This window comes from Sinocyclocheilus grahami, unplaced genomic scaffold (genome assembly GCF_001515645.1).
Source record: "Sinocyclocheilus grahami isolate Dianchi unplaced genomic scaffold, SAMN03320097.WGS_v1.1 scaffold966.1, whole genome shotgun sequence".
Lineage (NCBI taxonomy): Eukaryota > Metazoa > Chordata > Actinopteri > Cypriniformes > Cyprinidae > Sinocyclocheilus > Sinocyclocheilus grahami.
In genome coordinates, this window is record NW_015506145.1 from 368,031 (window position 1) to 384,969 (window position 16,939).

General features: G+C 36.3%; 1 protein-coding gene across 1 annotated transcript in view; it reads left to right on the forward strand.

Annotated features, from left to right (window-relative positions):
* Positions 1–16,939, forward strand: part of LOC107564847 (voltage-dependent T-type calcium channel subunit alpha-1G-like) — a 61,503-nt gene that overhangs the window by 25,497 nt on the left and 19,067 nt on the right. Inside the window, exons 7-9 of the mRNA XM_016250019.1 lie at positions 11,156–11,307; positions 12,435–12,544; positions 14,526–14,659. Of these exons, the coding sequence (XP_016105505.1) occupies positions 11,156–11,307; positions 12,435–12,544; positions 14,526–14,659 (396 nt within the window). The remainder of the gene's footprint in view (positions 1–11,155; positions 11,308–12,434; positions 12,545–14,525; positions 14,660–16,939) is intronic.

Here is a 16,939-nt window from a genome sequence, read left to right on the forward strand (position 1 = left end):
TCGACCATCCAGTTACTCTGTGCCTCAGCATATTTTATCATTCTGTTTTGGGTTTCTGTTTAGGAGAGGTGGGGGTGTTGCCCCCTGCCAGTCTGTCTGTCTCGATTAGCTTCTGTTCCCCTCCATCGCTGCTGTATGCTCGCGTGTGGGATCAAAGGGCTGGTTAATCATATCACTCTGCAGTAGGGCTGAAACCATCTGCCTCTCCTCTACCTGTGTCCTCCCCAGTCGACATTTATTAGCCGTTCTCTGAGGTGCCTCATCAGAAATGTGTCCTGCCAGCAATTCGCCCGGACACACTGTATTAACAAGGCATATCGTTTGGAGGTGTCCTTGATTAGGTAACATATCTGAATTACCGTAAGTCCTTTTAGGCTGCAGCATAGTAGTAATTCTTATCCTGCTACTATCAAGGCAGGTTTGCATTTTTAATAATTCATTCAAAATCAGGACGTTAACTCATTGATAAGCACAGACGGAATCTACAGATGGATCCTTTTGAATTCAGTTAATTTTTCTCATAAAAAAGCTGATGGTATTTGTTAACACCTTGACATTATTATTAATCGTAAAGAAATACTTAACTTTTGATATTTAAGGATGTAAATCAGTGACAAATTTTCATGAATGATTAAGTTTCAATAGATCCATCAATGAGGAGATCAAATATTCATGTTGCGACAATTGCTTAAGCTTTTGTCATGGTATATTATCACGATATTGAAATAAGTTGCTAAAAAGTGTTATGTTATAATATGTATTTAAGAACTCTGTTTAAGAATTCTATGCATTTCTGTGAATTGCTTTATTGTATTTAAATATTCAAAATAAACTATTTTTCCATACAGATTAAAGTGCAGAAGAATAGGCCTGTAGAAAACAATAGAACAATAGGCCTACTAAAGGGGTCATCGGATGCCCATTTTTCACAAGTTGATATGATTCTTTAGGGTCTTAATGAAAGTGACGTGACATGTGGCCAAGTATGGTAACCCATACTCGGAATTAGTGCTCTGCATTTATCCCATCCAAAGTGCACACACACAGCAGTGAACACACACACGGCGCAGTGGGCAGCCAATGCTGCGGGTGTGCAGTTGCGGGTTCAGTGCCTTGCTCAAGGGCACCTCAGTCGTGGTATTGAAGGTGCAAGAGAGGGCTAATGTCTGCTGTCTCTTCAGCACCATCTGCTGTCAGAGTGTGAATGTGCTTGTTTACATCAGAGTGTGTGCTTGCCTCTTTGGCGCAGCATACAGTGGTATTGTACGTTTTAACTGGATGATGGGAAAAGTATTCTTAAAATGCATTCTAAAAATCGGAATAATAAATAATTATTCATGGTATTTTGAAGTGCCCATGATAACAATATAATGCATGTTTATTATTGTGATATAGCGTATAGTTGTATATCGGTTAATTTCAAAACACACAACATTGATCAGATATTGATTACATTGCATTGCCATTTAAAAAAAAAAAAAAACTTTTACATGAACATTAAATAATGTTACATGGAAAGACAATAATTATAAAGTAAAAAATTTTAATTTAAAGATAAATTACCTTTTTCAATGTGATGGGAAAAAACACTAAATGCTGAAGAATGAATTCTGCTTACTCTTTATTTTTAAATATTTAATTCAGTTTATTTGCGGTGCGCTTTGTACAATACATATGGTTCCAAAGCAGCTTTACAGAAAATGGAAAAATAAATAAGATAAAAGGAAAAGAAAAACACTGCTAGACAACCCCCCCAGTGAGCAAGCCAAAGGCAAGAGTGGCAAGGAAAAACACCCTAGCATTATTAAGTATAATAATTACTTGAAATAAGAAATAACTGCTTTGTATTATTTATAAATATTTGTATTATATATTTTTGCTGCTTAACTCAAAACTAAATGAGTAATAAATCTGCTATACATATCAAAAGTTGCATACCATATGACAGTATTTTTAGTTTATAGAACAATCCCTTTTATGTTTTTTTTTTCCAAGAATGACCCTGACATTTTTCCATTTGACCTTTTCTCTCCTGATTTGTTGGAAAATCTGCTAAATGGATTTAAATATGAAAACATTTATTAAACAGAGAAAAAAATTACTACATTCTTATTCATAGCTGAAAGCGCAATCAAATTGGTAAAATGGGTAATTAATGAACTGGGATGTGTAGAACTTCATGAATGATGGATATCCTGATTCTGCGGTTTTGCAGGCATATTCATGCACAGGGGCTACAGTTACATTGAAAATCCAGCCCCTGATAGCAAATACGCCTTAATGAAGAACATGATGTCAGCATTTATTTCATTTGTCTTTATGCTTCTACGTAGAGATCTTTCTTTAAATCTCTAGCAATCTCTCGACTGTTACTGGGGGAGCGATGAGATGGCGAGTGACAGAGGGAGAAAATCATATTACTAAGTGTCGTGTAACCTCCACTCTTGGCAGCAGAAGGCAGCACGGTCACTTATGTAACCTGGCAGCTCCAAACACCATTTCCTTTCTTCCTACTGCAAGTGAAAATTACTCAAAGTCTTCTTTATGTAACTTGGGCAAGCAACAGCCCCCCAAATTGAACAGGTGGCATAACATTTTCAGCTAAAAAGACTTCATTTTGCTCCGATATATGTCAAGATATGATCCTTTACCTCTAGAATAGTTAGTGTATAAGCTCATTTGACTTTCTAATAGAAACAGTCACAGTTGGATATAACACATGTTATGCAGTTTGTGATTAGGGAATGCATGGGTGGGTTTTATAAAGCCCATGTTACCATCTTAAAATGTACCATATATAAATAAAAACTCATTAACTTAAATATTCTGCTACCTCATGTAAGGGTACAAGAAACATCCAACTTAGAGTTTGATTCTGATTTAAATTGCACACAGTGTCCTACATTTCAGCAGACTCATGCTGTTTGGCAGGAAGTGCACCTAATCTCTTTATGGGTCTTCATGGTTCATTCAGTAAGGGAGTAGGTTTATTAACCGAATAGATAGAATACAGAGTTAAAAGTCTCTTCTGCGAGAGAGTTGTTGTAACCTCTTGGTGCGACATGATTTTTTTTTGTAGCCTCTCAGAGTTGTGTACTGATACAGCTGGCTTGTTTGTCATGTTGTGGGAGTGGAGGCTTGACAAATACCAGCCGAGAGAGGGATGAAGCGCTGTCTGGGTGGTTAAACAAGCCATGTGAGCTATAGAAAGAAAATAGCAGGGGAAGAGGTAAAGAGATTCTGCTGAAGTAGCACCACTTGAGCAGTAGAAGTGATCTGTGTTTGTGATTATAGGGTGTTTGTGATTGGTCTAGAAGATTTTGTTCGTTTTAGCAGAAACAGTAAAGGTGCAGACACGTTTATCGTTTTCTGCTAATTTTCGTGGGTGAAACCCAGTCATTTCAATTGGAATCCATGCGATCAGACGAAAGGTGTCCCCACACAGATTTCGCAATGGGTTCAAGTGGTTCACACAATGACAAAATGAACAAATGAGCTTTGACCAACAGAAAGCTGCTTGGTTTGAAAGTGCCTTCTGTGTGAGCTGTGCTTCATAATTTAGCATGCTATTGACTTTTGTGGCCGATATTTTGCCGAATTTGCTTATGTGAACGCACCTGAATACATTGCCAGATATATACATTTAGCAGATGATTTTATCAAAAACAACTTACAAATGTAGAGCAACAACTAGTGTTGGGGAAGCTACATTTAAACTGTAGCTTGCCAATAGGGGTGGGCGATATAGCCTCAAAATTATATCACGATATTTCAAGTATATTTCCGATAACAATATTTATGATGATATAGACAAAAAAACAAAACATGGAACAACTTTTTATTGGTGATTGCAGCTGACAGGCAGCAGCATTTATTAGTGCAAACAAAATGAAGGGCATTTTCCATCCTTTTCCAATGAGCTACCGTTATCGATGACAGACTACCTAATTTGAAGTGTAAATCTATTGTCATAAGGTGGCAGAAGCAGCTGTGTGTTCAACTTGAAGCAGACCGATCGGTGTATGATGTTAAAATACCGCGAGAGTGACTTACCACTTATTTAGGCCCCGTCCACACGGAGACACGTTTAGCTGTATATGCATACGTTTTGTATCGTATAGGCATTTGTCCAGACGGATCCAGTGTTTTGGGAGAGTGAAACCGCTATTTTTTTAAAGCCGGGTCCCAGAGTGGATAAATCTGAAAACAACGCCCTTGCTTTTTCGTGTGGACAGCGAATACGTATATTTTCTGAAACGATGATGTCATCAGCCCACGTCTCGCCCCTAGTCAGACACCGCTACGTCACGTAACAGCAACAAAAACAAGCAAACACTGAACGATTGTCTTTTTATTAACTAACAGATTAATAAATGTATTGTTCCATGTTCGTTTGTATACCGCACGCAATGTTTATGCGCATAGTCATCATCTCCGTTTTTAGTGTATCTCTGTGGCAGAATTACAGCGCCACATACTGGTCTGTCATGTATACTACATCGTTTTGTATCGGTTTCGTGTGTACACAGATATTTCTTGAGACGAGGGGAAAAAAATATTGGATAGGAAAAGATCTGGCTTCGTGTGGACGTAGGCACTGCATGTGTCTGCGGCGCGTTACGGCTCCGAAGTGGCCACTCTAGTAAATGCTTGTGTTTACACCAGCGGAGCCGTGGCACGTTTCAGAAGCGGCTCTCTGCACCGCTTCGCTAAAGATATGCGCCTTGCTTATTTTTGAAGGTAAGAATGTGCGCTCGAATATGCTCTAGAACCACTCTCGCAATACTTTAATGTCATACACCGATCAGTCTGCGCAGCGCTGCTTCAAGTCGAACACACCTATTGGGTTTGTGGTGTTGTTGTTGTGCGCGCTAGGGAACGTATATCTGCCATACTTCATCGCGATGTTATATCATTGATATCGCGATATGATACTTTTTTTTATCATGTAAAAATGTATACCGGTATTATCGTGGACGGTATGATATGGCACACCCCTACTTGCCAATATTTTTTATCACATACAAAGACCCTTTATATGGTATGAGAAAAATATTGTGAAAAAACAACAACATAATTTTCAAAATTAAATAATAAACTTATATGTTTTCACTTTACTAAAGTCAATAATTTTAAATTAAATATTTTTTAATTAATTTTTAATTAATTTAAATTATTTGTAGAGCAGTTTTCATAATAAATATAATTCCATTATAAATAGTTGTTATAAAAATACAACATTAAATCAACATGTATATTTACAAACTTTATTTTTAATCCGGTTCTTTTACATTACAAACTCTTACATTTAAATGAATCGGACTTTGCTGCGCTACATGTAAGAGATAAACATTATAGAAAAGTTCATTTGTGTATTATGCTTGGCAGTAAAGCGGTGTGTGCAATACACTGTGACATAAAAACGGTGTTTGTCACAAAATGTTGCACTTTAGTGGAAGCTACACTGTTTTATGTCACTACTTTCAGTTAGTTTCTCCTCAACATTGGTAACATCATAAACAAACATTCATCCTAAATAGACAGTAACATGAAGTGTTGCAACAAGTTCCAAGATTGCTCTGAAAAGCATGAGCTGAAAGTAATAAAAGTTAAAAGTAGTTATTCTCTCTATTCTCTAGATTTGGAGGTTCTACAATGTAAAAGGATTGGATAATTTTTCCCTTTGCTCTTATAAACAGGGGTTGACTGTCACATACCAAACATCTGACCTCGGATGTTATACATGCATTATTCTAGAACAGGTTTTGATTGTCAGATTTGCCAGGCACTTTAACTAACCTCTCATGTTGAGTAATATAAATGACATTACTTTTGCGGCTCTCTGCACATCATCACCGTTGCCCATCCACCAGCCTCTGCCATCCAGCCTCCATCTCAAACAGCCCATCTTGCTCAAGTCAGACTCAGAAAGAAAGTGTGGTTTGTGTGCCACGTCTGCCAGCATGATATTATGTGTGTGTCAATGTGTTTCTCACCCTAATTGACTATCCTACAGTATATGTTTGTCAGTGTTAGTGTATGTGTGTTTTCTTTACCATGGCCTCCCATTATTGAAGATTTCTTTCTCTTATAATAATTGCTGTTTGCCTCCAATTTCTCCTCTTCCTTGTTATTTTTCACTCTTTTGCCTGTTTTAAGCAGGCATTTAGTCTGTCATTTCCTGTTGTTTTTGACTCGGTGTATGCTGGCATATTGAGCGAAATAAAAAGTGAACAAGTGCAGGGTCTCTGCCAAGCTAATTTTTGCATTGGGGTGCATCAGCAGTATGTCCAGCAGACATCGACTCATTACTTTAGGAGCAACTCATTGACCATGCACTTCAGGAGGGTAAAACCAGCCTCAATTAAAAACCATTCACCATAAAACAAATGAAGCTGCAATTTGCTGCCTTCCCTTTCAGATGGCTGTTTTTATCATCTCTGCTTTTTCCCCTTTCTATTTTTGTCTGACATTTTGCCATGCTGGCTTTAGAATTTTTCTCTGGCTCTTCCTTTAAATAACAGTCTAGTCCTCCCACTGCCCACAATTCACCAGTGCTCATGACTTTAACCCCACATGACTCGTGAAGTCTGCATAATGGACAGATCTTTCCCGAACACATTGCTCAGCGGTCTAGTTGTAAGTATCGCTTTATAAGGCTACGTCAACCTTTAGAACATCAGTGATGTCCACCTGTAGGCCCTCAAAATTATGAACCATTTTGCAATATTTTATGGTGTTTGTAGCACAAATTATGTAGATAATGGACCAGAGTTTGTCTGTATTTCCCAACTGACTTAGCTTCTGAGGTGCTAGCTGCTATATGGTTAATTTCATGGATTGACACCTTCCACATCTTTTCTCTTCTCTATTATGCATTGTTAAAATGTTTCCCGAAAGGACTTTGGACCTCCTAGTAGATGGGTTAGATATTCACCCAAAGATAAAAGGGTTTCATTATAATAAATAAATAAACTATATATATATATATATATATATATATATATATATATATATATTAGCCCAATACAATTTTAGCATATTTTTTTAATGATAGATCTATTTTTAGTACTTTTTGCAAGTTTTTTTAAGGCTTTTCATGCACTTTCCATTTAAATAATTTGATGGGGTCCAGAGTTCCTAATTTTAAAATCACTCTTAAGAGCTTTTTCCTCCCAAGTGCACGTGAGCTGCGGCAAAGCCAGAATCAAGTCGAAAGCATCAAGACCAGCATGAAGTCTCAGTGGGATGAAAAGGCCAAGAGATTTGTTGCCGTACCCTCCTTTTCGGGGCTGATGGGTATTGCATTGAGTTTTAACAGTTAGCGTGTCCAAGACTGGTGGCCGACCGCCGTTTTGTGGCTATATTCAAATGTGGTATCATTCAGCCCAAAACCTTCAATTGCTTCACCCAATAATCTGGCCGTTGTCCTCAAATGTATTCATAGATGGAATTGGGAATGGGCTAAAATTGCCATCTAAGCAAAGAATGTCTCATTAAATCATAGTCATGGTATCATTAGCTTGTGCCACGAAAATAGAGACAGAGATGGAGAGGTCCAAGACCCACATTCTCCACCAGTATTTCATTCTTCTCACATTGGTTAAAAATAGTTTTGATCCATTTTCCCTCACTTTAAATTCTGTTTAAGCTGATTTGGCTGATGTGGACGTTAGCTGGACCCATTGGCGTGACATCAGAGTGGCACCGCTGCCAATAGGAAACAAAAGTTCAATCCATTTTCCATAAATAGGATGCCAAGACCTTCACTTTCTCCCAACTATTTTTGTAGTTGGGGCACATAAGGCCATCTGATATGAAACTCTTTCATTAAACTCAGTGCAGTACTCATTAGATAAACATCCGTTTATGGAGACTGCTTTCCCTCTGTCACTGATTTATTAGTATTATTATTGTGCTTAGCAGGATTGGAATCAGCAGTGTAAGCCAAACAAAATTCAGTTTTGCCCCACCAGTGTAAGATCTTACAAGACAAGCTTTTTTGAATGAAAGTGCACAAAGGGAGAGCTCTCACTACAGAGGGTAGGAGGGAAGTAGGTGAGTGGGGATATCCTATGGGAGCCGACCTGTCTACTGTAAAACCAGGTTGTGAACATACACCTGTTCCCATCCCAATTGTCCCCCGTAATTGAGCACTTCTGAAACTGGGGCAGTCAACACAGCAACTTTCGGTCCCAGTGAATGGTTTTGGTTGCTGCCCCCCCCGGATATTGTTGTCTGCAGCCCAAATAAATTAATTTATAACACATGGGTTAAAGAGCAGAACATTGACCTCATCGCAGATTTTGTTAGATAATAGGAGTAATAAAAAAATAACAATAAATAAGGTAAATAAATAACAACCAAAATGGCAAAGTTTAGCCAAGTCTGGAGGTTTAAGATTCATAAATTGTACATTATGAGACAAAGGTAATGTTGAGTCAGCACATTTAAAAACACCAGGAGCATGGCTCCTATTAGCGGAATTAAAGCCAGATGGGTTAGAAGATTCCTTTGGTAATTTACCGCAGAACTGGTGTTGCTGGCATCTCGATCATCACCAGAGTGACCCCATATAAGTCATATCTATATTTAAGAAATTTCACACAAGCAAAGGAGTTCTTAGTGTATAAATGTAGTATAAAATAAAAGTATAAAATGGCTTTTATATATTAAATAAACAAGAATTTAATATTTTGTAACTTACATTTGAGACAAAAAAGCACAACCATTGCGTGTCTCTGAGCAGAATTAAGCAGTGGTATTTAATTCAGTGTTTTCAAATGAATCGGTTGAGTCAGTGATTCAATGACTGACTCTATATAGAATCACTGAAACATTTGATGATTTCAAAATACTTACTAGCCTACTACTCATAATATTTTGAATAATTTTTAGATGGAAGGAGAAGTAGAGTAGTATACTATGCTGCTTAAAATTCAGAAAGTCACTTGTTTCATTCTTGACCGAATCAGTGTTTTTGAACAAATCAATTGATTGATTGAATCAGTGACTCACTGATAAAGCTGGTCACTTGCTGTAACCTGCAGGAAGTCACTCCCACTATCGTTATTAGTTAAAATAGTTAACATTCATTTAAATAAAGCTCAAATGAAATAAATAAATTAAAAATACAAATACAAATTTTGAAAGTTAAATTTGAAGTACTAAAATTTCTAAAACTTAAATATAAATGAAAGCTAAACAGAAATATAAATAATAATAATAAAATTGACTGAAGCACAAAAATGACTAAATCTTAAACTTAAATTAAAATGAAAACTTAACAATTCAAAAATAAAATCTAATTACAAATTTTAATATCATAATAGTATATAAAGAGCACTAAAATAACACTGGTCTCTAGTCCTCATCACTTATACAGAGACCCAAAGTCCGTATGGAACACGCAAACACAGACAACGGCTTGCTTATAGATATCTCTGCATGTTAAACTGAGATTAACATCCAAAATATTACTCACATCCCTTTTAACGAGCAAATAATTTGGACATGTTCTAGATGAGTCATACTCAAATTCACTATCCAGTGGGGAGCAGCCATGTGATTAAACAATTACTGCTGATGTGGCACCATTATATATATATAAAAAAAAAGGTTGAATGCAGCACCTGTTCCTTCGGTCCAGTGGCTGGTGCCAGAAAAAGCCTGCCTAATGGGCTGACAGGACCACAGGGAACACAGCTGCTGCTCACAGCCCTGCCTGTGTGTTGGGATGATAAGCTTCCCGGCCCCCCGCTGCTCTTCCATCCCTCCTGTCCTCTCCATCCTCAGCGAACATCAGAGAAAAATCACAAAAAATAGAAATGGATCAGAAAACTAGCATATGCACAAGTCTGTCCAAATGGAATGGAGTGGAGTTTCTTTTATGTCTCAGGGAATCTCATTAGAAAGTGCATAACAATAAGACAATTTGTTTTGTTGAGGTGTCCGTGAGTGAAAAGATCTCAGGCATCTTGGCCCCTCAATATGGGCTCCTCTGCCTTTGATCTGATATTTGGAATATCCGGCCAACAGAAAAATTTCACACGAAAATGAAAATTCTCATTTACTCAGCATTTAGTTCAAAACCCATATGACTTTCTTCTTCGCTATTCAAACAGAGACATTTTGAGGGCTGTTTTACCAAAGTATCATAAAAGTGGTCCATACAACTTAAGCACTATATTACAAGTCATATAAAGTCATACAATATCTATGTGTGAGAATGCATTTATGTTGTTACTCAATGAAAAGTTTAGATTTGCAAATGAGTAATTCGTTTGAGTCAAACCAAAGTTTGTAAAACTCATCTAAATGATTCTTTCAAAAATTAGACCTATCTAGTTTTCAAGTTCAACTCACTGACTCGATGATTCAGTCGCAATGATTAACACTGATTTAGTGTTAATCTGGCTGAATTTATTTAGCTACTTGCTGAAAAGTTGCTTTTTTTTCAATCTTTTGGGTCAAATTAATGAATGATCCAGATCATAAAACTAATTTAAATGATTCTTTCACAAATTGGACTGATCCAGTTTTCAAGTACAACTCACTGACTTGATGATTCAGTTGCAGTCAGGCTGAATTTGTTATTTCTCCCTGAAAAGTTAAGATTTGTAAATCAATCGTTATTTGTGTCAAAACAACGAATGATCCAGTTCATAAAACGAATAATTCTTTCACAAATTTTAACTGATTAAGTGTAACTCACTGACTCAATTCAGTCGCAGTGATTAACACTGATTGACTCTATTCCTCACACAAAGCCAATCATAAGGCTTCACAAAACTTTAAATGTGACACAAGTCATATGGACCATTTTCAGATAAGTTTATGGTGCATTTGCACCATTTTTAAAGACTGAAAACTTTTCATGGAAAAGAGAGGCCAGTATAGCCTTTCGAATTTCCTCTTTTGTGCGCCACAGAAGAAATAATGTCAGATTTCGAACAACATGAGGATGAGTTAGTAAATTTTCATTTCTGGGTGAACTTATTCACATACAGTATGATCTATCTCTTAGCTTCTTCTCTTTCCCGATAGTTCTTTCCCTCTTCCCCTCTTTTCCCAGTGTGGGCATGAGTGTGTACAAAACGATGTTTCTTTCAGTACAGTTATTTCATGATTCCTCCCTGTTCCCATGGTTCTTCAGAAGCCCAGAGTAAACCCTATTACTCCGATTACTCACCTACACGGCTTCTCATCCACAAGATGTGCACCAGCCACTATCTGGACCTGTTCATCACGATTGTCATCGGGCTCAATGTCATCACCATGTCCATGGAGCACTACAAACAACCTAAGGTAGAACTTTTTGGAACGCCAGCAGTGAAGAGTGTATGCGCTTGTTGATATTCCATTAAGGAAATGCACTTGCTTGTTATGTAACTGCAAACAAAGTTAATCTCACCGCTATCTCATTTTATGGCTCTGCAAAATATTTGCTGATAAGGCAGCTAATGTTTATGTACTCTTGTTGATGTTCTGCATTTCGGTTATATCATAGCAGTGCGTATATCATTTTAATCTTTATACTATTATTCTTAGTTGCACTTTCATTGTGCTGCTCCAGGACATTTTGTACCATTGCCTGTCTCTAAAGAAGCCTTATGCGAGTAATGCCTCATCAAAATAAACCACATTGTAGTTTATTGGCTGAAATTTTGGATTTCTCTAAATCATTTGGGTGGTGAAATATATTCTTCTGAACTGCATTTTTTATTACTTTCTGACACAGGTCAGTTTTGACTGTAAAAAAAAAAGACACTATAAATTACCATTAACAGTATTGTGATTCTTTCAAAGGCTAGCCTACAATTTTTTATATTTGTTTGGCTTGTTTTTTTATTATATTAGAATAATTTATGTATTTATTTATCTCTTTATATATCAAATCAAAAGAGGTGCTTACTATTCCTATTAGTCAGCTCTGTTGTGATGCTTAACAGGGTTTTCACCCATCGTTAATGGAGGTCTGTGACCTCACCTGTGGTTATAAATGGCAGTCTGTTTTAATTAGAGCCCTGGTGGTCTGTAGAATCTTGGAGGAAGTGGAGCAAAGGGGATTGTTAGGCTCTGACCACTTACACACTCATTCCGTGAACAGAATCAATAGATTTTCTGGTGCGTCGTCACACTTAGTCTGGCTTTAATTACTGTGTGGTGGACGGGGGAAAGGCCAGACCCCTGGAAATGTCCACTGACTGTCAGACCCTGAAGATGCCAGCTAATGATTGGTGTTTCCTTTGGGCTAATCTAACCATCTTTTCCACTTATTGATAATGGAATGACTTATTTGGCCATCATTCGGCCTACAGTTTGTGTATTCATTCATTTATTTTTCTGAAAGAGCAGATACATGCTTGTTTTAAGCTTTGTTAATTCTGTACTTTCACTATTAAATTCTCTTTGCAACCACTGTGTTTTAACAGGTTCTGGACGAAGCTCTGAAGATCTGTAACTACATTTTCACAATCATATTTGTCCTAGAGTCCGTCTTCAAGCTTGTTGCCTTTGGATTTCGACGCTTCTTCAAGGACAGGTAGTAGATGTGACTCTCACAAAAGTTCTCAAAACCAAATTATATTTACAGTGAAGCCATTCCCATGGATGTACTCCAATGCCCCTATAAGTGAATCATTTTTTTTCCTTTTTTTCTTTTTTTGTGATAGGGTTTGTTAGTATACCTAAAGCCACATCCTTTAAAAATTATATCACAGCTTTGAGATTCCTTGGTTTGCCTCAGACTGTCAGAAGCACATTGAGGGCTGAATGCACTGGCGTCTGTGGTGAAAAACAAGAACCAAATTTATATCACTTGTGGTTTTGGTAAAAGAAACCCCTCTTGAAATATCCAAAATCACACTGCCTGGAGCTTAAACAATGAGAAAGCATCCTAAATGGCGTTTATTCCTCTTAAATTAGTAACAAAGAAGTGGTAAATGCTTTATTCTACCATCTTAATATGCATAGCATATGTGTTGGCAAAATTTAACACACACGTTCTCTATATAGAGTTTGAATGATCCATTACTCTTTTAATTAGTTTTGAATAATCAGTCAATATGAGTATTAGGCACTTTACTGAAGTTGATAAGCCATTAGACGTTCTCATGTAATCAGCTTTTTCTTTCAATAGTTTCATAAAAAGCGTATCATGTCAATGTATTCCCTGATCCCTAATCCATGTGTAGGGAAATGTAAAGCAGCTATTTGCATACTAATGAGAACTTTGACACAACATAATTGATATGATTTTAAAACAAAATCTCTCACCAAAGGAGTGAGTTGAAACTACTGTCAGACATTTCAGAACATGCTGTTCAAGAGGTGAAGGTTTAAGAGTTTTATTGATTTACAACATTGGAAATGATCGGCTCTTTCATGCAACACACTCCAAGTCTGCAGGAATGGAGGATGGAAGTACACTTTGATCACTGGGCCCATTAGCGAGCTAAACTTGTGGGGGAAAATGAAGAAATGCTTTGTGTTAATCATTTGACTTAAATTTCCCCACATATCTAATGAAACACCTCTTATGGCTGCAGGCCCCAGAAAATGGAGGTGTCCTAAAACAGGCTGTAGGCTCTACCTCACCCATGACAGTGTTATATTTGACCCTGAGAGGGAGTTATTTAAAGTTTGCCACAAAGTTTGAAGCCATATTTAGACAGTGAACATGCTGAGAAGCTTGCTGGAAAGGAGAAGTAACATCCAGGATCAAATAAGGGTTATTCACACAAAATGAAGCTTCAAATTTTAATTGCTTTTCATTTATGAAATTGTGTTGCACACTTTGCCTGGTGTATTTAAAGATACTGTGCTACCTTTAAGTCCTTTGAAGTTGTAAGATTGAGGAAGTCATATTGTGAAATTTAAGTGATTTTGAAAATTAGCACATTGGGCAATTTCATATTTCATTCTCTCTTTTTGACAAAAAAAGAAACATGAAATGTCTCTCTTATTGGCAAAGCAAGTTGGAATAACAAATAAAGGATGCACTTAAAATGTGTAGTTAACAATGTAGAATTTTGGATAATGTAATTTTGCTTTATATACAGTTAAATGTGTAAGATTTTCTGACAATCGCTCATCAACGGTATATAAAATGTATACTAAATAAATTGTAATGTCAACAAAACTATGTTTTATTCAAACAAATAATTTAATTTAATAATTTTAATTTAGAGTAGATAAATACGATTGAATTGCGGTAAATTGTAACACCAACATAAAATTTTTTTTTTAATTAAAACAAATCATTTAATAATTTAATGCAATTCAATTTAATCCAGAATAGATGAAGACGATTGAAACATGTTGTAACATCAACATAAAAAAAAGAAGTAAACTTTAATAAAAATATTTTTTATCCCAAGTAGGTAAATACGACATTCATGTGAGCACATCTTATAAATACAGTCATTCTGACATGATTTGAAGGCAGCATTGCTCTCTTATTTACTATTAATAACTAAATTTTAATTACTATTTATAACTAATGTAACAATTGTTTTACACAGGTGGAACCAGTTGGATCTTGCCATTGTTCTGTTGTCTATTATGGGCATAACACTGGAAGAAATTGAGGTCAATGCTTCCCTTCCCATCAACCCCACCATCATACGCATCATGAGGGTGCTGCGGATCGCTCGTGGTTTGTATTATCTGCCCTCTTATCTTCCGTACCGCCATGGTCCATTTTTCTTCCCTGCAAAAGTTTACACTTATCAGCGCTCTGCCTGTTAGCTTCAGTAGATCAGACCCGGTTGTGTATGTCACCCTCGGGATCTCTGTTGTTTCACAGACTGCTCAGCAGAAGCCGTAGTCTGTGTAGAAAGAGTCCAGATGGCTGTAATGAGAAATTCAGTTCACACAACCACTCTACTTATTTCTTACACACACAATCACAAGCTTATACGCTCACAACACACACAGTGTGGGAAGCTGGGGTGCTTGTCTACTTGGAACGATTATTCTTCCTCTAATGAAAGAGCTGCTGAGTGAGTCTTTATTGATTATTCCCTCAACAGAGATGGCCAAGCAAACACACCTGCTCAGATGTCTGTGTTCTCATCAGGTTGTGTGTGTGTGTATGTGTGTGTGTGTGTGTGTGGATACGTGAGTATGAGTGTCTGTATGTATACGCAGCCTATTTCTTCCTGGACTCATTCAGACATTCCCATAATGAAAGTCACAGGCATCATCCACTTAAGGCCATGATTGCAATTAACCAAACCTCCACAGCGTTGTCTCTTCCATGGCTGAATGGCCTTGTCATCAACATCATTAAAGCTCTGTGTGTGTAGTGCATGACCCCAATAATAACATGCTCTGTGATCTGACCACTGTAAAAATTATTTGAGAATTAGTTTCCACTGGCCACTTTTAAAGAAACAGTGCATCCACTGTGTGTGTATTTTTTGCTGTCTATTCACTATTTAAAAATATGAAAATAGTTTGTCTTAAATTGTGATATTTTACAAAATTATCAAATAGTAATATAAAATAAATGCAGCCTTGGTGAGCATAAGAGTCTTTTTCAAAAAATCTTACTGACCCTAAACTTTTGAACTTTTGGTACTGTATATATTTTACTTTACCTATTTTTGTATTGGATTTCTTTTTCTGTCTCACTTAAAGTTCATCTTTTAAAAAACGAATTGTTAAATAACACTGTTAAATTAAATGTTTAGCAGATCTTAAAATTTATTTTCATTTTACATAATGTACATAATAATGTTGTGATACCTAGGCTACTTATTCTCTTGTAGCATTTAAATGACAGGTTTTATTTATTTATTCATTTGTTTATTTTTAGTATTTTATTTTAAAAATTTTTTAAAAAGTGATATGATTTTAATATTGCCTATATCAGTCATTACTTGAAAACAATTAATCGCTTATCGGTATCAATCAGAATTTTAATATCTGTGAATCTCTTGCCCAGTGGTCACCAACATGGTGCCCGTGGGGACCTGTTAGCCCGCATGGAGTCTCTGAGTCACCCGCCAAGCACGTTCTATAAATAGCCTAAATTAGTGTCGGGCGATAAATATCATATCGAGATTATGATCAAATTTATGTTAATAATGATGATAAGCTCTGGACATTTTTACTCAATATGGATTAATCACAACAAAAATAAATGTTACAGCAACCAGTCGCTAATAAGCCTGCATGTTCTGTGTGTCTGTGTGAATGTGTGGAGTAGTTTCATCTGATACACAAACTCAAACACACGTGACTCACGGTGTTTTCAGCGTCTGTGTCTCAATATATGAGGACATGAACACATGCACTTCATCTTCAGAGCTGCTCTGAAAGTCACTTCACCAGCTTTATGCAGTTTCATTTGAGAAAAATACCGTCAAATACACGCTGAAACTGAAACTGAAAGACCTTAACGACAAACCGTCAAAATAAAAGTCTGGTTTAACTTGAAATTATATGACTGAATATATTACTACTGTATACTACAATGCAATTCTCAAAGTAATAATAATATTATTATTTTTAAGGAATATCATACAACCAAGTTATTTTTTGTTATTATTAATTTATACAGTTCTGTTGTGCAGCATCATGTCTGATAAAATAAATAAAAATGCAATGTTTTGTTGTAAATTGATTTTTTTATTTGATTTACATTTTAAAAGATTGAATAAATTGTTAAAGTTGTATTAATTAATTTCACTAGACACCATTTTTTTATGATAAATTTGTACTGAATCATAAAACACGGAATCCATAAGAAATCAAATGGAAAGCACAGAATTTAGGGGAAAATAAAATGTATTTTATTAAGATATTAGAGAGAGAGAAAAAAATATGTATGTATGCATGCATGCATGCATATTGGAGTATATCAAACAAGTAGCCCTTGAGACTATTTTATCCCTTCAGGGAGCCCTCACTCACAAAAAGGTTGGAGACC